General features: G+C 39.1%; 1 protein-coding gene across 2 annotated transcripts in view; it reads left to right on the top strand.

Annotated features, from left to right (window-relative positions):
* The window catches only part of rbms3 (RNA binding motif, single stranded interacting protein), a 150,307-nt gene that overhangs the window by 35,030 nt on the left and 88,360 nt on the right, over positions 1 to 26,917 (top strand). For both annotated transcript variants that reach the window (XM_039650815.2, XM_089117891.1), the window contains exons 2-4: positions 202 to 359; positions 13,618 to 13,676; positions 17,397 to 17,488. In XM_039650815.2, coding sequence (XP_039506749.1) covers positions 202 to 359; positions 13,618 to 13,676; positions 17,397 to 17,488 — 309 coding nt within the window. The remainder of the gene's footprint in view (positions 1 to 201; positions 360 to 13,617; positions 13,677 to 17,396; positions 17,489 to 26,917) is intronic.

Below are 26,917 nucleotides of genomic sequence, written 5' to 3'. Positions count from 1 at the left end.
CCTTGTGTTAAATGTGTGAGAGTTGGCAACACTGCTCAAACTTAAACTTCACCGGCTTGTGTTTAAGCACACATTGACTAGACATCTCCATTAGAGATAGATTTTCATTATCTTTTTCTTAAATCATGCAACCTTGTTGTTTACAGTAATCTCATATAAATCATTCATTTTTAATAACAACTGCCTTTCTCTGTCTTGCAGCAGTCATATGCCCCGCCCCCTCCTCCCATGGCTCCGCCCAGCCCCAGCACCAATAGCAGCAGCCACAGTGCGGCGGAGCAGCTTAGTAAAACCAACCTGTACATCCGGGGCCTTCCGCCAGGGACCACAGACCAGGACCTCATCAAACTCTGCCAACCGTAAGTGTCTTTTCCCAATGTACCCTATCTGTCACTGCCTGTTATCCTCCCTATATGAGCAGTTGCTCTATACCTATTTATAATTGCAAAGACACAGGTGCCTACATACAAGAGCGCATGCAATCATGTAAATGCAAGATCAAAAGGTCACAGGGAAACGAAAAAGAAAAAAAATCACTCTGCTTAGTTACAGAGAAGAATATGGCCCCATAAATGGCGATGGCGAGTCAGCATCATTAGTGTGTAGGGAGGTCATTATGAAATGCTGTACAAGAACCAGGGGGCAGCTTGCATAATCTTCTGCTCTGATGACTCATGCAGATGTAAATCCTGTGCTTTACTCCAGCGCCATGACTTTCTGTGAATATTTCTGAATTTCCTAGTTTCACCCCTGCGAATTTGACCATGAGAATATGGATCTGGGGTCAACTGTTTCTATGCATTGTTTAGACGAAGGAATGCTTTTTTTTAGGGGGAAGAGGCAGGAAGAGAAACATTACTTTAATAAAAAAAAAAAAAAAGAATAATAATACAATGCATGCCCCACTTATAATGCTCCAAATGTTAACGTGTCAAAAACACAGTGGGTAGAATGATGAAACCTCAAGCCACATCAGCTCTCAATCCCTCTCAGGGTCTCGGGCTACCATGGTCCAGGTTAGCCCAAGGCCTGGAGTGGGATTGGAATCAAAAATTCATGATTATGAAAGTTTTATTAGCTGCGGCTGCTGTGCCAAATGGGCAGTAACATTTTGGAAAGGTCAAAAGGGTTCGCCTTGGGGCTCACTTCTGGAGCTCAGCAGAAAAAAGATTGTTCACAAACACTCTTTACATTTTTTTTTTTTACATAACACCACAATGATTTAGATGTCATTCATGCATATCTGCCACCCTAGTGTCGTGATCTAAAGCTTACAGCTGCGTTCATGCATACGCACACATTTTGCGCCCATGCAGTTAGTGACCCTTTTCCGTCCTCCAGTGGCTCTGCTGCAGTGGCGGGAAGGGCAGTGAAAAGTGCTTCTGTCAGGCTGACATTTCGGAGATCTTCTTGTGTGATTCCCCATGGAAGATTGGCAGGGTTTTGAGGCTGAAGGTACAATGGGGTTAGACTATAAAGGAGAAATCGTGGCCTCAGCAAAATCCCAAACCTCAGCCATGAAAACGAGCCCATGTTGTTTTCAGCTTGCTGTCCTCAGTTTTTTAATTAGATTATCTGATAAAATTGAGGAATGGCGGGTTGTCAAGATTCAGTTGCAGAATGCTTGCCACATTTATAAACAAACAGCCAGATTTTAACGTCTTGATGTTGCATTAGAAGAGGTGAAAAGGTCAAATTGGAGGAGTGTTAAATTTACTGAGTCTGAGACCAAAAAAAAAAACTGAAAAATGTACCAGGGCGTTTTCATAAAAGGCTTGAATATGAATCATGAATTATTAATGATGGCCTTAGGTGAACGCATCGTCATCATGTTTATGTGCTTTCATTATGCATCTGCAATTCTGCGTGTTGGTAGAAACCAGAGGGCAGAGAGTCATGTCTGTGAGCCAGTTCATTACTTTTCCTTTCCATGATTCGATATCATGGAGTATTAACCCTCAGGACAAAGAATTTTACAATACCACTTAAAATAATTGCATTTCAGAACCCCTCATTATGTCTCTGATTGTAATCTAATGCTACAGAGAGAAAGTGAATACAATCCAACTCAATTTTGCTCACACTGGGAGCAAGGTTTTAAGGGATAAATTAGGAATCGCAAGTCTTGTATGATTTTGGCCAGTTTGTCTGCGCCCAGATTTAAATTTTATTGCCCATTCGCACATCCACATGAAACCTGAGCATGCAGAAATGTTGTATATACCCCCCAGCCATTGTCTTTTGTTTATTAATATTTTGGCTAGTTTGATTATGTTTTCATCTACGAATAATTAGTACATGTTTGGTTTTCTTACAATACTCCACATGAAGAGTTCAGATGCAAAAGCCTCTAAATGCCATTTGAAATTTTCTTCTTTAATGATGATTTTTATCAAACTTGTATATTTAAGTTCAGTAATTTCACTTAAATAACAATTAATAGGTAATTATCATTGCCATTTAAGTGAAATCACTGAACTTAAATATACAAGCTTGATAAAAATTATCATTCTAGAAGAAAATTTCAAATGGCACTTAGAGACTTTTGCATCTGAACTCTTCACATATTTTCTCTCCAAATCAGTAGAGAAAATGCGAAAAAGTTAGACATTTTATGTGGGTTTTCTCATTGGCTTATATATTTTATAGCTCAGGAGTCCTGTAATAATTGAATGGAATAAAATGTCTTCAGAAGAAATTAAAATACACACAAATGATTGATAAAGAGTAATACAGAGCTACTTTACTAATCGAACACAGTCTCATCCCAAGAAGTCATACAACTGACGTCTTTTGACCAGACGATCCCGGGCCGTCATAGAACTGACGCTTTACCTTTAACGTCGGTTAGGCGACGGGGTAGGTTTAGGTCTGGGGTAGGATCCGATAACATCATCTAACTGACGTTTAAGGGTACCCTAAAAAGGCAGATGTTGACGTATGGTCAAAAGACGTCCCAAGACGTCAGTTATATGACGTCTTGGGATGAGACTGCGCAGCTCAGAATATCGGTTTATATTAGTTTATTTTTATTTTTTAAATCATTTTATCTTAACTTTTATGTAGTCATACGTGTTTAAGATCATATTTAACTTTAAGATTTGATTCTGAATTTTAAACCTTAGAGGAGACATATGCAAGATTACTGAAATCTATTTTTTTCAGGAGCAAAATATAGGGAGCAGGAGCATTCATTTGTTCTCCATTTAAAGGTTAAGTGTGTTTTTTTTTTTGTTTTTGTTTTTTGCGACATAGCAGTTCGGTTGCAAGTTTCACTAAGAGTTCAGCCCACTGCTCAGTGCTCACCCCTCCCTTTCGAAGAAGCTACGGTGGCTAAAACTGGACAAAGGTATCGTCGTCTGAGACAGCAGAGAATAGCCAGAGTAAGCTAAGTCTCTGTACCACAGTCCATTATAAACCACATCATGGATAAAGTTTACAAAGCCATAGTCTGTATAGTAATGGGGATATTATACTGTCAAAGAGCACCGTCCTTCGGATGAGACGTTAAACCGAGGTCCTGACTCTCTGTGGTCATTAAAAATCCCAGGATGTCTTTCGAAAGAGTAGGGGTGTAACCCCGGCATCCTGGCCAAATTTGCCCAGTGGCCTCTGTCCATCATGGCCTCCCAATCATCCCCATATTACCAATTGGCTACATCACTGTCTCCTCTCCACCAGTAAGCTGGTGTGTGGTGAGCGTTCTGGCGCACTATGGCAGCCGTCGCATCATCCAGGTGGATGCTGCACATTGGTGGTGGTTGAGGAGATTCCCCCCTCTATGTGAAGCGCTTTGAGTGTCCAGAAAGGCGCTATATAAATGTGATGAATTATAGTCAGGTGAAGATTAGGGGTCCTAATATATAATATACACATTTCTCCCCACATACTGTAGCAAACCCATAATACAGCGAGGGAGAAGATCCACATAAAACTATGCAACTACATATTTTTTCTAACAGGGTAGTAAAAGTTTAGCTGGCAAAATATGAGCTGTTACTGTGGCTGAGCTGGTTAAAGCGTAAAGCCTTGTTCAAACTCGACACGTCCGCATGAGCCCAAACGTGTGAGCGGCAAAAATGACATGATTGTAACAGCGCACACACCCCCGCATCCCCATGACACCATTTACTACACACAAAAGGCTTTTTTTCTCTGATTTTGAAAACTCTACGCGATCGACTTAAAATGCTTCCAAGATCGACTTGTCGAGCACGATCGATGGGTTGGTGATTTGTGTAAATGACAAGAGTACTAATCAGCTGTCTCACGAATGTACCCAGCACATTTATCCCCACATAGCAAAGCAATAAGAAGAACTAAGTTACATGAAACAATCCAACTACATATTTTACACCACTGACAAGGGAAAAGTCACTATTCACGGTGTTTATGCTAGTTTCTAGCTTTTTTGTGTCGACTACGGTAGAAACATGACGTCACAATATATCGACCTTCATAGAAGGGGGTGTCCGCGGTTATGTTAGATATAAATGTCTCATTCTAAGGTTAAAAAAACATTATTGTCTATTAATTAAGTTCTTTACACACCACTGAAAACATTTATGGATGTCATTGCATTTTTGTTAATATATACTAATTTTTTTTACACATTGCACCTTTAATCTCATTGCTGTCTAGGAGAAATAACAGATATAAAATTGATCTCATTTGTGTGTTTTTGTGTGTGTGTGTGTGTGTGTGAGAGGGAGTAGGATCAGAATGTTATTATATGGCTTCCAGTAGTATCTTGGCAGTCTCATGGTTTAATTCTCTATCTATACATAATATCTTATATATTTTATATTCACTGAAAAGCATCCAAGGCTTGCTGCCCAAAATGGCAGCCCGCCACACACCCCCTCCCTCGCTCTCTGTCTCTCAGCCTGATTGACTAACAGAGCCAGTGGAGGAATTGCCCTTGTGTACAGGCCTGCCATATCTAGGGGAGGCTCTGGGGTGGGATCTCATTTTCAGTCGGCAGAGCCCCCCCTGGGCTCGAATAACTCAGGCATCCAGAGCATGCAAACCATTTCTGAGCCAGTGACAAGGCTAGTAACAGGTCACGGTTTTTATTTCAAAGTGTTGCTTTCTTACAATACATCTGTCGTCTTCTTTTTCACAGTTAGACTACAGTTTGATTTATGTCTCCTTCTCATCGCTGTAGAAATGTCTAATCACAGGGTGAAAAGCAGGCTAGTATTTCTAATGATTTGGAGATGGATCCATAATTCATATTTTTTTAACTCAGTGCAAAACAGGTTAAGTTTCAAAAAGCTTTTAGGGAGGGTGCCTGAATTAACTCTAGTATATCCAGTACGCTCTCATATGTAAATGTCACTTATATCCAGTACCACCAGTACCATCTTAAAGTGCCCCTATTATGCTTATTTTGTTTAGCAGGTCTTCTACAATAAGTTTACAAGTTCAAAAAACAGTTTATTTTCTCAATATACATTGTCGCAGTGTCTGAAACAGCTTGATCAATGATCTCTCTAAACAGGGTGTGACATTAACTTTTTTGCACAATGATTTTTGCACATTTTTGACATCGATATCATAGGGAAAAACTGCCACATAGAAGTTTTTAATATTATCTCATTATTTGGCAGCCGGTATATTAGGCTGCTCTTGCTTTAAGACATGACGCACAGACCCATTATACTGTTTTAAACAGCCAATATACTTGTCTTTATGGGTGTGAGCACAAAATCTGCGGGAATGAGTACAATTATGCTTAATATGCGCAATTTCTCACCCTGTAACCAACAATAATCATCCGGAGCAAATTAAACTAGTGAGTAAAAGGACGCGGGTTTGTGTGTCTGTCAACCATAGACTGTAAAGGAGGTCAACTCGCTTTCGGACAGATTAAAGAGGGAGAACGTGTTGCTGGTGCATCCTGCGGATGAGTTTCAGATGCTGAGAATACAATGCTGAATAGTCGTAGTTTTTGTTATTTTTTGGACCAAAATGTATTTTCGATGCTTCAAAACATTGTAACTAACCCACTGATGTCACATGGACTACTTTGATGATGTCTTTATTTCCTTTCTGGACAAGGACAGTATACTGTGTATACATATTTTTAATGGAGGTACTGAAAGCTCTCAAACTAAATCTAAAATATCTTAAACTGTGGAAATTTTTGGGTGAACTAATCCCTTTAACTTTAATGGTTTTATGTTTTCGTGGTGCAGGTTAGTGCAGGAAAGTCGGTATAGTGATGTTTCACTTATGAGACTTCCCTGCAATATCTGTGGTTATATCTCTTTTTTAAACCTGAAAGCAGCAACATGTCTCCAGCATCCAGACCTAACCCAAGGTCAGATGAGTGTCTGACTCCTCTTGAAGCTCTGAAGTGAACTGTTCTGGGTATGTTCAGAAGAGCATATGAGGGCCAAAAAGCTGCTAGCTATCACGAGTCATCTTGAAGTCTTTGTAAACTCAATCTCTCTCTGTCTCGCTCTGTATCACACAGCTCCTGTCAATATGTCTGAGGTGGGAAAGGAAGAGGAAGTGGGAAGCTTATTCAAAAGGTGCTTAAACACCCGGAATAAAGTTCATTTGGGCTGGATTTGGCTCTGTTTTATTGATATCAGTTCTGTCTAGTGCCTTCAGAGACAGCCTTGTCTCATTGTTAATTCGTTGGTATTAATATTATTTACAATTTTTTTTTTGAGATTTTTCAACGTTTGAATAGATGCTGAAACATACAATGTGGTCAATACTTAAACATCATTACATATTTATGAGTCATTCATATCATATAGATATTTGTATAATTGCCCTTGTACTATTTTCTAGGTACATTTTAGAAAAAGTAAAAAAATGACTATTTTAAAAACAATATAGCATTAAAACATATTTATTTAAAACACCAATCCCACTCCTACAGTACCTCTATAACCATTTCTTTAACAAAAATATGTAGAGTAAAAAAGAAAAACATAGGCCTAACAGACAGACAATTGTGATCACCTTAATTTATTCAAAAGTAGTCTAAATGACATTGCAGTCTCAGTCCTCTCTGGCAGTATATAGTTTTGTGTGAAGTACAGAGCAGAATTTAAGTTAATAATCTCTGAAGATCTGATCCCGATCCACTTCGTGAAAGTGCGCTTTTCAAACGCACATCACCCAAAACATGACATGCCACAATCTGTAATGAAGCAGGCGAGACTCAATGAGTTTCTGATATCCCTCACTGCCATAAAATGTGTCCTAAAGCTTCTCCTGATGCAGCAATTTTAAAATTTATAACGAGTGTGGGATTTGACATTTACGGTCAATGAACGGAATGGAGTAGATCACTGAATCAAAGCTTGAATTTCAGTTTGTTCCACTCAATTGAATGGATTCTTTTAGAATGGAATTTGGAATACAATGCTTGAATAAAATGTATTGTGAATTTATGTGGGTTTTTTTTGTGTGTATTTTATGGTTCTATTGTAACATAGGACTATACTGCACCTTTTGTGTCCCAAAGCAAAAAAAAATATATATACATTACATGATAAATGCTATTTTAAGGGTTCAAATTGTTGTCTTGTTTAACATCATGTAATCCTCTAATAAGAATTTGCAGCAAATGTCACAGAACAAAGTGATTTGTTAAGAAATGCAACTGAAAACATAGTCATTGATATGACAGTTAAATACAATAGAGTCAAAATATTAATACCACTATTGTAATATTTATGAATAAGAATTTGTACACATTTGCACGTCTGTAATGTTGTTCACACTTAAATAATTTATGTTTGGTGCTCTCTGTATATTAATAATCTACGTTTCAGTGTCTATGGAAACTTAAATGTACCTTTGGTAGAAACCACACTTTATGTAAAAATACATATAAATACTTGTGAGATCACGTTGCACAGCAAGAAAGGCGTCAGACATCTTTTTGAACTCTCCTCGACTGTTCAAACTAGAAATACACTTGCAATCCTTGGTGCCAAGAAAAAAAGTGATGCAAGCCTTGTCCTGTTTGCACGGTTCCTGTTGCGTTTTGGACACAGACCTAGATTTACCATTAATAATAAATAAAGGGCCCTAATGTAAGGTACACGAATAAAGGATTCTAATTTGCTTGTACAATCTGACAGATTGCATGTGTGATTTGAAGACTTATTTAACGAAGATTAACTTTGCACCGCCACACTTGCAAATAGGTTGCTCACACACACTTTTAAAGACGCGTTTTGAATTTGGTAACTTCACCGAATGTTAGTCACGTCGCTCGCTTCGTCTCTGACTGAATAATAGGACACCCGTGGCAGTCTTGGCTCGCTGTCCTTGGTGAGAGAAGGTCAAGAAAATGTAATATGAGATGTGTTTGTCTAATGCTACATTTTTTAGTTTGGTGTGCAATAATATGCAAGTATGTTCTTATTGTCTTCGTTTGAGGTGATGACAAAAGTTTTTAGCTCACAACAAAAGATTGGTCATATATATATATATATATATATATATGACATGTGTATGTATATATGAAGAATTCAGATGCAAAAGCCTCTAAATGCCATTTGAAATTTTCTTCTAGAATGGTCATTTTTATCAAGCTTGTATATTTAAGTTCAGTAATTTCACTTAAATGGCAATTAATAGGTAATCTTCATTGCCATTTAAGTGAAATTACTGAACTTAAATATACAAGCTTGATAAAAATGATCATTTTAGAAGAAAATTTCAAATGGCACTTCGAGGTTTTTGCATCTGAATTCTTCATATATATATATATATATATATATATATATATATACGGTATGTGTATATATACGGTATGTGTATATATATATATATATATATATATATTATTGTTTTTTTTTTATCTTAGACAATTTAGACAATTCTTTTTTTAACGGTTTCTGCTACTGCATTTATTACCAACAATATTCATTCAAAATAATTATCAAAAATTATCATTATTTTTTAAATATTATTTATATTATATATTTGTTTTTTTACTAAAAAAAATTTAGTTTTTTTGAGAGACTGGTGAGCAGAAATGCTGCATTATGAATGTGTTGCATGTATATTGAGTCATGCCTCGGCTTATTTTTTTATTGTTGAACTTTCTAACAAGTTTGAACAAGCTTTGTGTAATCAATGCCATGGCACTTCAGGAAAGTGAATTCTCCTTTTGCAAAGTCACAGGGCTTCTTTCTTGACTCCAACGGTGCAAGCGAGTGTACAAACAAACATCAGATGCTTGTAACTTACGCTGCTGAAGTGTCGAGCGGCGTGTCAGACGAGACAGCTGCATTGGTAGCCAATTAAGAGATCCTACACACCCACCTGGATAGAAGTTGAAAGAATGCTGGTTCACATCTCTCGGCACGAGACATCAAACAGTCCAGCATCCGTGGCTGCCGGTGCTCTGGGGAAAATAAAAACACAGATCAGAGTGTGTGACGGCCCTTTGAGAACTGTCATTAGCACTTCACACACTGCAGCTGAAAGCTTCGTACACAAGACGTGTTGTCTTGACGGTGATCAAATCAGCTGGGATCTGCTCCCAGCTTGGGCTGTCACAGCACGTTGAGCCGTGTCGCGATCTTTCAAAAGTGCGTGTGTGGGTCTACAAATGTATTTATCTTCATTGAAAGTCGTTCTAGGCGCTTTGGTTAACCTCATGTGGTGTTTACAGTTTCTTGTGTTCATGTTGATTTGATTTTGTGTGCTTGTGGGTTGACTGAAGCACTCAGAGGGTTCAGTGTGTGCTGAGTTGGAAAGGGTGGTGGCATGTGTGTCATCCTGTGTGTGTTATTTGTGGGCCTCTCTTTTGGACCTGATCTGCTCTGGTCATGGTCAATGTGGAGAGAAGGTTCCTTCGTCCAGATCACCAGAGTTAGAACATTGCGATCCCACATATCCCATCTTTCACTGGAGGTTTTGGTGTGTGTGGTATCAGCAGTCTAATTAAAGCTCCCTAGTAATCTGTTATTGTAAGGGCGTTGTTTCTTTCTTTCTTTCTTTTTCTTTCTTTCTTTCTTTCTCTCCTTCTTTCCCATGATCGTTGGATTTTGGTTCATTCACACCACAAGTGATTTTCCAGAATCTGTGCTCGCATTCAAACACAACCCATACATATCCCGTCAAGAGGTCTTAAGTTTGCTTATGATCTATGATCATATATGATTTCTGCGAAACCACGCTCATGCATTTTTTTTTCTGATTCGATCTTAAATTAGCGCAACGTTCTGTTTCACTTAAGCTGGTGAACGATCTCAGCTTCAGCGTCATCACTACAACACATTCCTTGCAGTATTTATTACAGCTTATGTTCACACAGGGCGAGTCCCGACAATATAACTAGGTCCCCCTCCCGGGATCGATGGCGGAGTCAATCCTGGAACATGTTTGCGTTCACTCAGAAGGCACTCTGGCAATTTTATAGCAATTTTCCGGAATCACCGCACTGTGTGAAAGGGGCTTTTCTGACTTGACAACATTTGAGCACTATGTAGTTTATCTGCTCTCACTGAAATCAACAAAATCACATCCAATCTCTGATATCATCAAAAAGGAAAGACGTTTTAGGGTAGCGCTATTTTTATTATGATTATGCAAGTATAGGACCAGAAATGTGGGATAGAAAGTATATTGGTTATTTCTTTAATACACTCCTGTATAGAGCAAGACTTTGGACCAGTGACATTTCATTGTGGCCAGGCCAACCAATTGCAAACGACCGACAAAGTGTCTTGATATGCAATATATACTGTTGTCAATCATGGCTCATTAGAACAAAAACTAAAAACAAAAAGTCAAAGTTAATATGAATGAGATTTATGTGATTTGCAGCTCTGTTGTGTTTGGAATGGCCGGGACATGATGCAATATGCTATTTTTGTCCTTGAGTTAATGTTAATATCATAAAGTAGATTGTTTACTAATATTGTAACATGCGGCTTCTCTCACTGTAAACCATTTAGCTCTTTGGCTTGATGCTATGTAAGGTCAAATTCTTGGCACTTCAGGCATGAGGGGAACTCCATGCTTGTGGGTCTGAATGCTTTCAGCTAGTAAACACACTTGAATCTTGTTCTTCATCAAAAGTCAGCATCCATAGAAAGTTTTTCAGTTGATCGGCAATAATCTTGAAATGCAACCCATTTAAAAAAAAATGGTTCAGCACTTCATTAGTGTGACTTATAACACTGGAGATTTGCTAGCATGAATTTTACATATGTGGATACTTTAATGAAATGCATGCAATGCTAATTATTAAAGCTAGTACACCTTTCGGAGCTAATGACTATAAGACCACATTAAAGGAACAGTTTCCCACCCAAAAATAATATTCTGTCATAATTTACTTCCTCTCAATTAGTTTTGAAGATTAGATTTTGTTGCATCTGAAATGAGAATAACATGAGGGTATGTAACTGATGACAGAACTATAGAAGATTTGGGGTGGTAAACATTATTAAAAAAAGAACAAAATACACCCACAATTACATTATTGAGCAAGTACATATATTGTCAATTCTCGGTAATGCGCTTTAAGCCTGTGTAGAGTAACGTCACATGCCAACATCAATGCTCTTCGTCATCTTTAAACTACCCTGATGTTCATTGTTTAGTGTGAGAGTGATCAGGACACTTTGCCAGATGTTCTCACAGTGAGCTCCTCCAGCTTTGGCTGCAATGTTAGCTGTGTCATCCTGACAAATGAACTGAAAGAACATTACGTTAACCAGAAAGTACAGCATTGGGGTCATTTTAAGGTTTTTGAGTTTGAAGAAAGACTTTCATTTTGTACAGTAACTTCTAAATCTCAACTAAAGACTCCGTCTATTGAACATTAATCCTACCTCGGTTGTTCTCAATGCTTCATTGATCAGCATCTAAACAAACAAAACAAGACGGGGGGGGGGGGGGGGGGGGGGGGACATTTCACTCCCTCCATCCCTTATTGTCTGTCGTAGAATGAATCTACGCCTATGTTTGTGAGGAAACCTTCCTGTTCGTGAGTTTCGTGTTAGTGAGACATCCGTGTGCATGACCGTGGCATGGCACTGGCTTGCGGAAACGTTGCCAGCTATATTGACGACTACATCCCTCTCTCAGCTCCACCCCCGACCCACTCACTCATCTGAGACGCCTGTGTTTGTCCAACCACTTGTTTTGCAAGATGAAATGGCAGCAAATCAAGCGTTCGAGTCAAATGGTTCTCATGTGTTTCCCTCACATTTGTCCGCTGCATGCTTTCTCCAGCAGAGCACTGCATTTTCATGTCTTCCACTCTCTGTTATGTGGTTGTTCTCATCCCCCAAGTTTCAACTTTGTTTACTGACAAACCATATCGACGAAAAAGAATTCAAACAAAACCAGTATTGTTTCTATAATGAGTCTCTGCAATCCCAGAGTTGTGATTATCAGTTTTTCCGCCCACACGTACTCGCTGTGTTACGGTGTGAATTGCAGAAAACTTTGTTGATAAATTCACACGAAACCTCGAACGGCAATTGTTTTTCCTGCTATCGACCTCATAGTTCTACAGCGGCTTATGCTAATTATTTGTATTTCTTCTGTAAAGCTGTGCAGTTTGTGGGCTTATGAGATGAATTAGCTGCCATTTTCCAGACATCAGCGACACAATGCCTCGATGGGACGCCGCTTCTCACAGTGACAGTAAAATGATCTTTCCCTTATTAAACGCCTCCATCCTTATAAAGGTGGGTAATATAGTCTCCCGCTTTTTTTCCTGGAGGAGGGAGCCACATTAAATATTAATTAAAAAAGTCACGACAGGAGCGCCATGGCTATATCAGTCTTCCCAGTCTTCAGGCGGAGACGGAAGCGATAAGTAACTTTATTACCTCCATCGTGGATGGAAGGCAGGTGGTAGGGGAGGAATATGGGAAAAGAGGGACTGCAGAGGGGAAAGGGATTCATCTGTTGTGCAGACACTTTCGTGTTTCCGTGACAAGACTGATTTCGCTATGTGAATAGGGGTTTTGTGGAGCAGAGAGAGAAAAAAAGAGAAAGATTATTACAAGAATACACGAGTAGTCAGTGCTGTGAGCTGAGGAGAAAAAGTGAAAATGAGGGTGGGGATTTTTGTGGTGTAGATTGGTGCTCTGTGATGCTTCCAATGTTTAATTAAAACACTGGGGTTTGAAACTCACATCCTGCACCCAAAATCAAGCTCTCCTTGTTTACGGTGTCCTGTTAAGGAATGTATTGATGTATCGATGTAGATCCTTTCGTCAAGATTTTTAATGAAGCTAAGCTAAACCGTATTAAACATACAGTACTCTTTGAGTTAGGCTCAAACTTTTTAATTAAGTGCGGAGCATAGATTACACTTGGGGTTTTCATCAAGTTCAGGCACTTGTAAGTCCCAGGGGTTGACTTTTATTAACTAACACATTTTAACTTTTTTTTTTTTTTGTCAAATGAAGGTCACTTTAAAACCCTTCCAGACCCCGATGGAAGTTCCCAAAATCTACTTAATAAATAAATGTTATTGAATGTTCTAAAATCAGTAGAAAATCTAAAAACACTGTTAGTGGACCATAAAGTCGTTTCATGTAATGCATTGAAATATACTTGATGTGCTTTCATTTGAGCTGACCCTGTTGTTCTCTCTGTCCTCTGCAGGTATGGAAAAATAGTGTCAACAAAGGCAATCCTGGACAAAAACACCAACCAGTGCAAAGGTGAGTACCGCAGTCAATATCGACTTGAATTAAAAACATGCTCACAGAGCATTCGCAGTCTCACTTAAAATAATCAATGATCCTTATAAAATGACCGCTTTGAGAAAGAGTCAGATTAGTCGGGAGATTGTCTGGATGAACCTTAGAGGCGTAAACGTGTTAGCGTGATTGTGGGTGAAGTCTTTACAACCGGATAAGACGTTAGCGTGACTAACAGGGTTAGCCATGGCAAGGAAAAGCACAGGGTTCCTCCTCCTGTGTTGATTTGAAAAGTCCGGGCCTAGTCGTGAGTGTTTAAAAATAGCCATGGGGCGAAGGATGCGTCCGGCTGAAATTGATGATTTAGCAGACAGCCTCTTTTCAGGAAACACTCAGCCGGTGCTGTAAATAAACAGCCTGTCTTCCTACACAATCTGCCAAACTGGCTTTCTCCTGTTTTGTGTGTACGTATACGCTTCTTTGCCATGCTTTCTCTCCGAGGGCACATCTAATATGTCCGAAAATGAGCATTAATGCCCACATGGGAAGGGGAGGGAGGGGGTGTTTGGGAAGCAGAGGAAACCACTCCAGGCTTTAGAGGACTTCCACTTCCTGGAGTTAACTGCCCTCCTACTCTGCCAGGCTCCTCCACCCTGATGGGCTTCCAGCCAGGACTTACTGTATGGGAGCCAAGGATATCAGACAGGAAACGAACAAAAAGATGGATTCGCTTCATTCACGGCTTTGCTGGATCTACTTATGTTTGTTCTGCTTGCTTCTACGCCGTCCTTTTTTCTTTTTCTTTCTTTTTTGCACAGGATATGCAGTATTCGTTTCAAAGATATGTTAAATGATTGCAATTACAGGCCTATCTGCCATAGATTAATCCCATATGATGGAGTAAACCATCGAGAGTTGTTTACAATCAAGTTTGTTCGGTCCGTTTGCTTCTGGAGATCATTCGTAAGTTACCAAGCTCCGCAACGTTTTAATCACTCTTCTTACATGGGTTGTTGGCCGTTTGTTAAACACACGTTTAAATGCATGTTTACTTTGTGTGTTTTCAGTTACTCAACTAGACTTGGTAATTATGAATTTGTTAGTGCAAAAAAAAAAAGATATTTTCAGTTTTAGACAGCTGTTTTTTTTTCCCCTTGTCCGTAATGACAGATGAAGCGAATGACGGTGGTGGGGGTTGTGGGCAACATCGAGGGTGTGTTTGATTTTCTCTTTTACTCAATCACGAGCCTCTCATTAAACTGAGTTAGCGTAAATATTTGCATGTTATACAACACACCAGCACGCTAACAAGCTCTCTCTTTCACTACCTCGCTTTCCTTTTCTAATTTGGAATTATGTGCAGAGGAAGAAGATATTGTGCACAGCTTTTTTTTTCTCACAGTCTTGATATCCAAAGGCAAAATACGAAGAGGAAGACAATAGGGCCACTCATTTGTATTTATGGATTTATTTACATAAAGCTTCGAAAACTTCCAGGCCAAACCCTCATCTGCGTGATATATACCGACAAACAGGCTCTTTTTATCTTTTTCACCTCTTTTTCAAGCTCCTTTTCAGGCCTTTTTCCGGTCCTGGGTGTCACGTTGTTAATAGAAATTGATCCCTGCATTCTTCAACTTGAAACCTCTTTCTCAGCCCACTTCCTGATGGCTGCTGTTTAGCTCTCTTGGTCAGTGACCTCAGGAATGCTTGCAGCGATCTCTTAAACCAGAAGTGTTCCTCTCTCTGGATCAAGAACAGTCTCCTGGAAATCCTTTTTCACACACACGCTCTATTTTCTTAGGCTTATGAAACATCTACATTCTTTGGAACATCTGGATGGCTCTGTTCTCTGCTGTAGAGATCTTTCTCCCTCTCCTTCTCATATCCATGTTTACCGGGAGACTTCAAAGCGCATGGCGTGTTGTTCTATATGTAAGGTGTGTGTGCGTGCGTAAATGAACACATATGTTTGGCATATAGAGCTGTTGGCTTGAACCATTCGCGGGCTCTCCAAAGCTCTGTGCTCTGCCATCTGTGGTTTCGAATGTCAGTCAGGCTTTGAGAGTGTGTGTGTTTAGAGTTTAGAGAGGCTTATGGTGAGAATGCCTCTGCCGAATGAAGACACACTGCCTCAAATGTGCCTCAAATGTCCCGCGGGCCTTTAAGAACCTTCTGCACTGCAGTTTTTTTTAATATGATATGTCGTAAAGGAAGTCATGGATCTTCTATCACGCTTGCTGCCAAATAAATGTTTGGTTAAAGAGCTGGGTGGCGAAATGGACCCTACTGGAAAAGTAGCTGAGTTTTAAAACATGGTAAATGCTTTCTTGCTGGTCTAAGCTGGCTGTTAGCTGGTTTGCCATGAACCATGTGTGCAATACTGTATATATATATATATATATATATACACTCACCTAAAGGATTATTAGGAACACCTATTCAATTTCTCATTAATGCAATTACCTAATCAACCAATCACATGGCAGTTGCTTCAATGCATTTATGGGTGTGATCCTGGTCAAGACAATCTCCTGAACTCCAAACTGAATGTCAGAATGGGAAAGAAAGGCGATTTAGGGGCCGTTCACATATCGCGCCTAAAATCGCGTAGAAAACGCTAGGCGCACGCGTTCTCCTTTTTCCAAAGAAGCGCTAGGGCGGTTGCACTCCGGAGGCGTCTGTCGTTGCTAAGCAACCATCAGCTGCGCTCTCCATTACATGAAGGAAATTTCAGCAATGGATTTCCACCACCGAAAAACCCTTGCTGTAACTCTGTTACAAGATTCATTTACTCATAAAAGTAAAAAAAAAAACGCCGCAGTGTTTGGGTGCACCCCATACTACAAAAACGCAAGAACCATGGGGAATTTCACCAGCTGATTCAGGAACTCCGCCTGGACAATGGGAGGTTCAAAGCCTATTTCAGAGTGGACAAGGAAGAGGTAACAAAAATGGCGAGGAAGCTGATTGGTTGGTTCGTGTCACGTGACCTACGGTGCGCTTGCGGCATTCTGAAAAGTTGAGATGTTTTTATCTCGATGCGGCGCGGACGCGCCTGGAAAAAACGCGCGCGTCGCGGTCGCTTCCATAATGAGCGCGCATACCGCGCGCCTATATCTGAAATAACGAACTTGAGCGCGCAAAAGACGCGATATGTGAACCGGCCCTTAAGCAATTTTGAGTGTGGTATGGTTGTTGGTGCCAGACGGGCCGGTCTGAGTATTTCACAATCTGCTCAGTTACTGGGATTTTCTTTTATTTAATGCCATTGTACAATATATGTAAAAAAAAAAAAAAATGCCTTCCACATAGAAAATCAAATGAATTTGGAATTAAGTAAATGTGATTAATAATAGAATGTTCATTTTTGGCTGAACTCTTCCTTTAAGCTGGATTTTACAGCAGGGGTAAGCTCAGGCCAAATCTTTCTCTGTCCTGTTACTGAGGAAATAGTTGACAAGCATGAGCCTTGAACAAAATGGCCGTTTCCTGTCTCCCCAAGCACACACACAGACACAAGCGGCTGTGCTCAAACATGCAGACTCTCTTGTGTCGCCACGATCAGCATGATAAGACAAACAACAGAGCGGTCTTGTTTTGACCCATGCGTTTTGAATCTGATAAATGTGTCCGATAAGGTCTGATTAATGTCTGATAAAGAATTCTTCAATTTTTGGCAAGAATATGTGTCTTATAAATATCTCTCATCTCACTCTTACTCTGTATGTGTGTATGTAGGATATGGCTTTGTGGATTTCGACAGTCCGGCGGCGGCACAGAAAGCTGTAGCGTCCCTGAAGGCCAGTGGCGTGCAGGCACAGATGGCAAAGGTAAGCTAGGCTTTACAACATGTCTATACCAGGTTCACAGTGGCATCTTTCTACCATCAAGTCTTTTTTTTTCCCAGAATAGAAAAGATTTAGGATACCATGTATATTTGTACTATATTTCTGATTTTGTTGTCACTGATGATGATAATGATTATAGAGAAGATGATGAGTGCTGTGATGGTGAATAAGTATAGGTATTATTATCTGGAAGTGGTGGAAATGGACTCATGTAGCTTGATGTCCGATGTGCATTCAGATGCACGCACAGTTGTTTAAAGCATCTGTCCTCTAATATTCATAAGCTTGCGGTCTGTCAGGATGCAGATGGTTTGTGTATCTGTGTATCCCATTTACATGCATGCCTGTCAGAACTCTCTGCAACGCAGCAAGCCTCATATGAAACAGACAGGTCATCTTACAGAGAGGAGGAGAGGGAGCAGGGAGTGAAAGAGGCATGTTTGCATGTTTCCTGTGGTCAGAGTAATAGAATTTACCATTTAAATTGAACTCAATCAGCCACCTTTGTTGCTTAAGGTAAATTACCACAGAAAATAATTTCGACTTAAGAAAAGGTTGAAGTTAGTTCAATACACTTATGCTTCAAATATTTTCGATTGAGCTTAACCCTGGTCAATGCTTTTTAGTGTGGTCAGCTTACAAGCTGAAATTGTTTCAGCAACAGTAAAAGGTGCGGTATGTGGTATTGACAGCTAGCAATTGAAATGGTTTTCAGTACAAATTCATAATATTGGAAAGAGCTGTTTCCCACAACACCTCCTCAGACTCGATGCTCACAAGGGGTGTAAATCGGACTGTTCATCACAGTACAATATGATATCGATTCTCTCAGCCAGCGATACGATATTTGCCGATACCTTCAAAAATTCTGCGATTCGATTCAGGGCTATATTGACAATAAAAACGGTACCTCATATGTCGATATTTTACGTGTGACATCGATGCATTGTATCGTTAGGCGTTTAATCAATTTATCGGTCTTTATCAAGTATTATTACACCCCAAATGCTCACATGGTTTGCCAATTTTTGGACACGCAAAAGGAGCGAGCGCAATTGACAATGGACGGAGATTAGACTTACTCTGTGAGTTTGAGTTGAGTCATCTGCGTTTTAATATGCCTCTTGTCATAGAGCTTTTTAGATGGATGTCGAGGCTTTTTATTCGGGTATAATCTGCGATCTCTGATCCAGTTCATTTGCTGGCTTCCATGGTTGCAATATGCTGTGTTTTTTATCAGCTGGCATCCCGTGGTGTTGAAATACTATTGGGTAAATTGGCAGTTGGCGGGATCACACAGACCAAAACAAAAACACACTGTCATCGAACGCGCAATTCAAATTGCTGTATAATTGGCTGTAGCATTGTTTTTCTGAGAAACTAGAATGTGAACTTCACATTTTTTCCTCAACATTTATTATGCTTTAGGACAGTCAAAAAAAAAATACATGTACAGCACTTTTAATAATGTATGTGGCCATTCCAAAACCTAGTGAGCCTTAAAAAAAGATCCTCGTACTTACTGGTGTTTCCATTGCGTTTCAGAAATGATCTCCGTCCACATTACATGACTGAAAACGCATGTCGCATGACCTTTCAGGTACACTGATTGGTTGCTAATACATCAGCGGCCAATGAGCTACGGCTCAACATTCAAATACTGGTAGTGTTGCTTTTTGCAATCTGCAGCGCACATCCAGAAACCCTTCACCTTCCCCAACTCCACCTGTATACATCTGCTACAGGGGTTAATTCATGCATGTTACATGTGCAGCTAGAGCATCACGTCTTACATGCTCACAGCAATGAATGAATTGGCATTAGCAAATCTCAAAACTTGCTCTGCAGCAGCAGCAGCGTAGCAGATCTATTCCGCCAAGAACAAATGCATTACCATTACTATTACCAATACCTATTACCATTACCATGCCAATCTCTCAGAGAGTTGTCATGACAGAAATGCATTTATACCTCTGATCTAATCTTATGTTTTTTTGTGAATGTTGGTATGTGAATTTGTATAGTGTATCTTTCTTAAAGGATGTTTTTTTTTTTCTTTTACTGGAGACAGCTAGGCAGCTCTCTATTTTGTGGAGCAAGGCTGTTATTTAAATCCGATTTTAGCTGAAAATTTGAAATTGATGAGTTTTACGAAGAAGAAGAATTCTATTAGCCACCTAGAGTTAAAAAGTGATTGGTTTGTAGAATAAGCCAATCAGCAATGTTGCCGCCCACCAGAACCTGCTTCATTACAACAACAAAACAAAAAAAAAACAGTCAGAGCTGATACTTTCTTTATATTCTTTCTGTCTGAATATGAATTTCATGGAAATAGCTGTGTAATCTAAACATCCAAAGTTATTTTCAAATTGAATTTTCACCGTGCTGTGCTGTTTTAGTGGAATTCAAGAGGAACAGAAAGAACCGTTCAGTCCTTCCATGTTGGAAGAAACCAAAACTAAACTGTTATTCAGAGGAATTTAGGCTGCAGAAGACAGCCACATACATCTTTTTAACAATGAGAGAAGGGCAATTAAAAGAACTAAATCGCTTGGCTTAAGGCTCATTAAATTAAGCAGGAATGCAATCGAAGAGTTTCCCTCTGCCCTATTAAACCTGTTTTCATTAAGAATTCTCTCACTTTAACAGTGCCTCTGAGCAACAAAACCAACCTCTTAAACTTATTTCACCAGTCTTATCAACCTTCTCCTGTGCTTATTGCTGCCTATTGTGGAGAATGTCTACAAGGTCAAAATGTGAAAGGACGTATTCATGAGAATACGAACATGCAAACAAACCCATCTAGTGTTAATGCTCAATGTAATATTTCACAATGAAATGTACCTCAGAGGATTGTAGAATACTTTAGTGTTGAAATATTTATGGGACAGGAATGTGCATTAATGCCACAGAGAAATGTGAATTGAAATGGTGTATGCTAATCTAAGAAAAAATATGGCCCTTGTAAACGGACAGTATAAAAATCTGAAACCAGAAAATGTTATTTTATAAGTCTCTGTTGATTCATTGAAAATCAACTGTGCTTGATATAGGAAAATTGACCGGTTTACGTTAGAGGTGGTACACACATTTTTATTTCTAACGCTACATTCTTTTTTTATTGTTGCATTATTCCAAATAAATAGATTGAGATTCACAAGCAAATGTAAAGAGATCGACAGAAATGTATCAAATTCACAAATAAATAGATTTATTAAATAGGTTAGTTCACCCAAAAATGAAAATTAAGTCATTAATTACTCACCCCCATGCTGTACCAACCCCGTAAGACCTTCGTTCATCTTCGGAACACAAATAAAGATATTTTTGATTGAATCTGAGGGCTGGATCAGTCCTACATAGACAGCCTGAGGGACTGCCTCTTGACGGCCCAGAAAGTCATTAAAAGAAAAGGTTTAAATATTCCATGTGCCTACAGTGGCTCAACTATAACTTTATCAAGCGACGAGACTACTTTTTGTGCGAAAAAAAACGTAAATAACCACTTTATTCGACTTTCCATTACTTCCTTATGGGCGCATGCGCGAGAACTGAGACGAGACCGTTCCTTCTTCGACTACTTTTTGTTACCGGCTGCTCACCGCTTAGGAGTTTTACCGCCCCCTACCGTATAAGATGACGTACTGATATAGCCGGAGGCGCAAAACGTTCTGTTTACAAGCAGTATGTCATCTTATACGGTAGGGGGCGGTAAAACTCCTAAGCGGTGAGCAGCCGGTAACAAAAAGTAGTCGAAGAAGAACGGTCTCGTCTCAGTTCTCGCGCATGCGCCCATAAGGAAGTAATGGAAAGTCGAATAAAGTGGTTATTTACGTTTTTTTCGCACAAAAAGTAGTCACGTCGCTTGATAAAGTTATAGTTGAGCCACTGTAGGCACATGGAATATTTAAACCTTTTCTTTTAATGACTTTCTGGGCCGTCAAGAGGCAGTCCCTCAGGCTGTCTATGTAGGACTGATCCAGCCCTCAGATTCAATCAAAAATATCTTTATTTGTGTTCCCAAGATGAACGAAGGTCTTACGGGGTTGGTACAGCATGGGGGTGAGTAATTAATGACTTAATTTTCATTTTTGGGTGAACTAACCCTTTAAGATCCACAAATAAATGTAAAGGGTTTTACAAAAATGTATACATTTCACAAATAAATAAAATGTGATTTGCAAATAAAAAATAAAAAAAAACATGTAAAAAACATGTTTACATTTACATAAATGCCTGAGGCATTTATTTGTACTTTCTGTTCATTTGAAAATCACTGCAGGCTTTTGTAAATTGCTCCTTGTGCATTTGTAAATCCTCTCATGCATCTGTGGATTTTGAAACACTTCTAGCGTCGACTTGCAGACAAATCCACAAATAAGTGGACTCCACCCACCGTTTCATCAAGTCAATCAGACAACGCCCACATTGAGCTGACCAATCATAGCACACTCTCGCTACAACCAATCACGTTAGGCTTTACACTCGGAGCTGGTGAAAACACCCTGTTTCCAAAAGATTGTTGGAGTTTAAGGCTTCTTTATATTTCCATAGCCCATTATCACCCATTATAAACCCATTATATGATTTTCTTTTAAAGCACAATCATGGTGACAAATAGCTAGTTATAAGACATAAAAATTATGTAGAATACCAAATATCAGCTCAAATGACCATCATTAAAGATGTACAGTAACAGCATGTGGGGTTTTGAGTGGATCATGAAAAAATACGTCTTTGTATTTATTGTGGATGCTGTAAGTAACTTTTACAATAAAATGCTATTAATTCTGAATGATTGTCCTCTAATGATTGTGTTTTCACGGATAAATAAATGCAAATAGCTTGTCTGGGTATTTTACTTTTAAATGCATGATAAGTTTAATGCACAATGGATCATTAGATCCACGACCTGCTGCATATTTAAACTTGACTGAAGAAGTGAGAAAAGCTGTTGGGACAGTAATTTCATCTATATTCTACAAACTCGCATTTATCACAAGATTGAATCCATATTCATTAGTCAGCAACTTTTTGATGCTTTTCTGTTTTATCATGAATAACGTGACACTTCCATAACGCGTTGTTCCCATAACAGAGATGTACACGCTATTTCTCTTGCATTTTCAAAGGCTGATAAAAATGTGTCTTGGCTTGATACACAGTCTAATGGTCTAATCCAAATTTTAAACATATTTTACTGAGGCAATATTATGGGTCTTAACGTTACACTTCCTATTTGAGCCAATGCAGATGAATGAGCAAAATTATTTCAAGGCATGACCACCCTGATTGTAAAGCCTAAAGTGATTGTTTGTAGCGAGAACGTTCTATGATTGGTCAGCTCAATCTGATTGGCTTGAGGAAACGGTGGGTGGAGTCCACTTATTTGTGGATTTGTCTGCACGTCGACACCAGGGCCTTGTCCACACGGACATGGGTATTTTTATAACCTTTTTTCCTCCTGCGTTTAAAAACAAAAATCTTGTCCAGATGAAAACGCAAAAACATGCTATCAAGCATACCACACCTGCAGGCGACTATATAAGCCCAACCGTAAAGCCACATTGGCCAATCAGAAGCCTAACAAAAAGTTATTACAGGTTTCGGTAGGCGGATAACGCACACTCTGACGTCGCAAGCAAAACCTCCGGTTTTACTGTGTACACGGCAACACTATAACAACAGTGTTTCTGAAAATCCTCACCCTGGCAGGGGATTCCAAAAAAATGTTCGGTTTCAGGGTCCTGATACTGCATTTCCGTGTTGACGAGCGACTGAACCGTGTAAAAAAGTCACGGTTATAAAAATACCAGTGTCCGTGTGGTTAAGGCCTAGAAGTGTTTCAAAAAATCCACAGATGCGTGAGGGGATTTACAAATGCACAAGAAGAGATTCACAAAGGCGTGCAGTGATTTACAAATGAACAGAAAGTGGGCAGAATTGTGTTTGTGACATAAAACACATTTGTAAATATTTTTTGTTATTTATTTGAAAATCTCATTTTATTTATTGTGAATTTTTTTGTTAAACTCTTTACATTTATTTGTGGATCTTAATCTATTTATTTGTGAATGTGATACATTTTTGTGAATCTTTTTACATTTGTTTTTGAATCTCAATCTATTTATTTGGAATAATGCAACAATTCTAACCCCATGTGTGCGTGTACTGCAGTCTGAAGTTTAATGAACCTATACCGTCTAACGTAGGCTTTTAAAGAAACTCTTTTTTCCCCGGGTTTTCATTACATCGTTATGTGGAAGCTATTCAAACTTCTAGACCTTTCTGCGCTTGCTTGTTATGCTGGTCCTGCTGTGACATTCTTATTGTGTCTGATTTTCTCTAAATTAACAATGTTGCTTAGCACTTATAATAAAGAAAAGTAAAGACTTTTATTTCTCTAACGCTTAAACAAACAAAACTAGTTTGCTTCAAGCAGGTCATTTGTTTGGCAGGAATGCATTATAATTATGATGCCATAATGAGGTGCTAGTATGTAATGCTGTAATTGTGAGGAGATTAATTATTCATGAGGCAGTATTTATGTAAATTGTTACACATACGTTAACTGTATAACTGGTACAAGGGAGAAGCAGAGAAAGTGTGTGCGTACGTGGATCGTTGCCTGCAGACATGTCCTTCACATCTGAACATCTCCACATACACTTTGTTTCCACATGCCTGCTGGTGATGCATGTTTGTATGTATTTCCCAAGAGAGGACATTGGTTTGAGTTTCTAGTTTCCCACCCTGTGTAAACTCATTTTGCCGGAATCTTTCTACGAATGGAATAGAATCATCATGTAAAATGTCAAATGTTCTCAGAGTCTGCGGTTGAGGGCTCTTTGTATGAGTGCTATTGGTGTGTTGTATTGTTTTCTGCAATTTCTTCTTCCCGTGATGGAAAAGGAACAAATGAAAGACAGGAGAATAAAAGGATCAAAGACGTTGTGTGGCCTACTTTGTCATCACTGAGAAAAAAAATCAGATTTGCCATTTTTGTATCTGGATTCCAGAAAGTTTTTTTTTTTTTTTTGTGTATAACACAATTTAGATTGGGTTGGTTTTCTAAATGACATTTGTATTGCAAGTTTTGATTTCATGTTTGGTTTCAGGTTCTAGATGTGTGCATCATGAAACCCATTAAAACAAGACCTTGTGTAATTATACAGTCTAAAAAATGCTGGGTTGTTTTCACCCAACTTTGGGTCAAATATGGACAAACCCAGCCATTGGGTTAAATTTTTTTTAATTACATTTTTAACCCAACGTTTGGGTTTGTCCCTATTTGATCCAAGTTGGGTTAAAACAACCCAGCATTTTTAGAGTGTAACATTAAATGAAGGAAAGGAAATAATTTTTTAAGCTTGTACCTGTTGTGGCCATTCTGAGCAGTTTCAGTGATTAAACTGCTTTTTGATTTCATTTTCTTTTTTTACATAGGATGGGATGACACCAGTATTTGAAACATGCTAATGAAGGTGCGCAAGGCAGTGCTGTGTTCAACTAATGTCAAAATAATGAGGAGATTCATTGTGAAAATAATGCACCATAATCACAGACATTCCTCACTGGGTAGGATTAGATTTCTCAGAGGAGTTAGCTGAAAAAAATGCAGGTATTTCCTTCTTTTTTTCCTTTTTTTATATTTTGTATGAGGAAAACACAGACATGCTTAAATCAGACAGGATTAAAATCACAAAGTAAAACACTGCTCGACATATTTATTAAAAAAAAAAAGCGGAACATTGTAAGTAGTTTATCATTGCAATAGTTGTTTCGCCATGCTCGTATAAATAACTGACAATAGGACAGTACAAATGCAGAAAAGTACTGAAAAGCAACATGACATCATGACTTTTGCGTAAACATATACACCACTTTCGAGTCAGGTGGCATGTTATCTCTACGCATTTTGAGCTATCCGCGTGTACACGTACATGTCTACGCCATTAACGTCCGCGTCATTCCGCGTGTCCGTACACGCAGTCAAATCTCCAGTCATAAATGCCATTAACCCCAGTGACGGTTAAGTTTAGGGATGGGGTTGAGGTAAGTCATATCTTTTTTTTACCTAGGATGGTAAGGGAACAGTCATAAATGCCATTAACCCCAGTGACGGTTAGGTTTAGGGACGGGGTTGAGGTAAGTCATATATTTATATAACGTTAAGTCAACGGCGTTCATAAACACGCTGAAAGGCGAGTATGCGTCTTGATAGCACGCCAAAAATGGAAATACGAATTGGCGTGTCATACACACGCTACTTCATGAGATCAGCCTGCTGAGAAGAGAGAATTCAAGTATTCAAGCAAATTTGTACTTTGCTGTAATAGAACTATCAGGTGGCATTTACCACCGTGTACGGGAAGGAACATGGACTTGAGTGCCATTCCAGCGGCTATCCTGAGCATCAGCTCAGAGCTTTGAATATGTAAATGCAAGTCTAGGCTTTTGGTGTTGTGTGATGAGGCTATAAAAATGTAAATTAAAATTCACTCTTGATTCGAACCAATACTTGAAACGTTAGCATTAGCATTTTGAAATGTAATGTTAGTAATCTTTTATTGATACCACAGCCATCTTTCAGTAATTTAACAACTTCAGTAATTTAACTTTACTGTTGGATTAAAGTCTGTCTGAATGTGTATGTGAGAGTTCAGTTGGTCCTTGGCTTTTTATGAGCAGCGGCAAAGTGGTAATATTACAGGTTTTGCTGCACCTTTGGCTTCCATTATGATTTCTTTCCCCGGGCCATCTGAATAACTGTGAACGCTCAGATAATATTGTGAGTCTGTGTGTGTTTGTGCGTGCAAGTGAAGGTCTTTTCTTTTATGCCTGGGAAGAGATTTGCATTGTATGCATGAATGTGTATTTACATGTCTTTCGCAAACTGTAATTGTATTACCTTCATGACTTAGTAGCATTGCTATCTTGAAGCATACTCTTGTGCTTGAAATGGTTTTGTTTTTAATATAGCCATATAGCAGGAGGCGGAAAAAACTTTCCTCTGGGTATTATATGAGGGGAAGTGTGGTAAATGCTCTCATTCTTCTCCGTTCTCAATTTTGCGTCTGTCACGGCGTTCTGGTGACGCTAAATGAGGGTGAATAATTGCTCCTTAAAGAAGATGGCCTTTCCATCCTCACGGACACCTCGTATGAATAAACCAGTGCAACAACTTCAAATTGAAGTTAAATTGTTTCCCCTTTTCAGTCTGCTGTGAGTGGACTATTCATTTCTTCACATAACCTCAGCGGTTTCCACATTCTTGTTTTCATTCTGCACGAAAAGTTGCAGGGAAAAGTGTTCCCTGCAGTAGAAGGTACTCGTAATAACCTAACCAAGGTCAGGTTGGTAATTAGAATGTGTGTGTGCGTGTGTGTGTGCCAGTCCCCATCACACCTT

Source organism: Pimephales promelas, chromosome 12 (genome assembly GCF_988280905.1).
Source record: "Pimephales promelas chromosome 12, fPimPro1.hap1.1, whole genome shotgun sequence".
Taxonomy (NCBI): Eukaryota; Metazoa; Chordata; class Actinopteri; order Cypriniformes; family Leuciscidae; genus Pimephales; species Pimephales promelas.
Note: the sequence above shows the minus strand (reverse complement) of the source record. Positions and strands in the feature narration are given on the sequence as shown.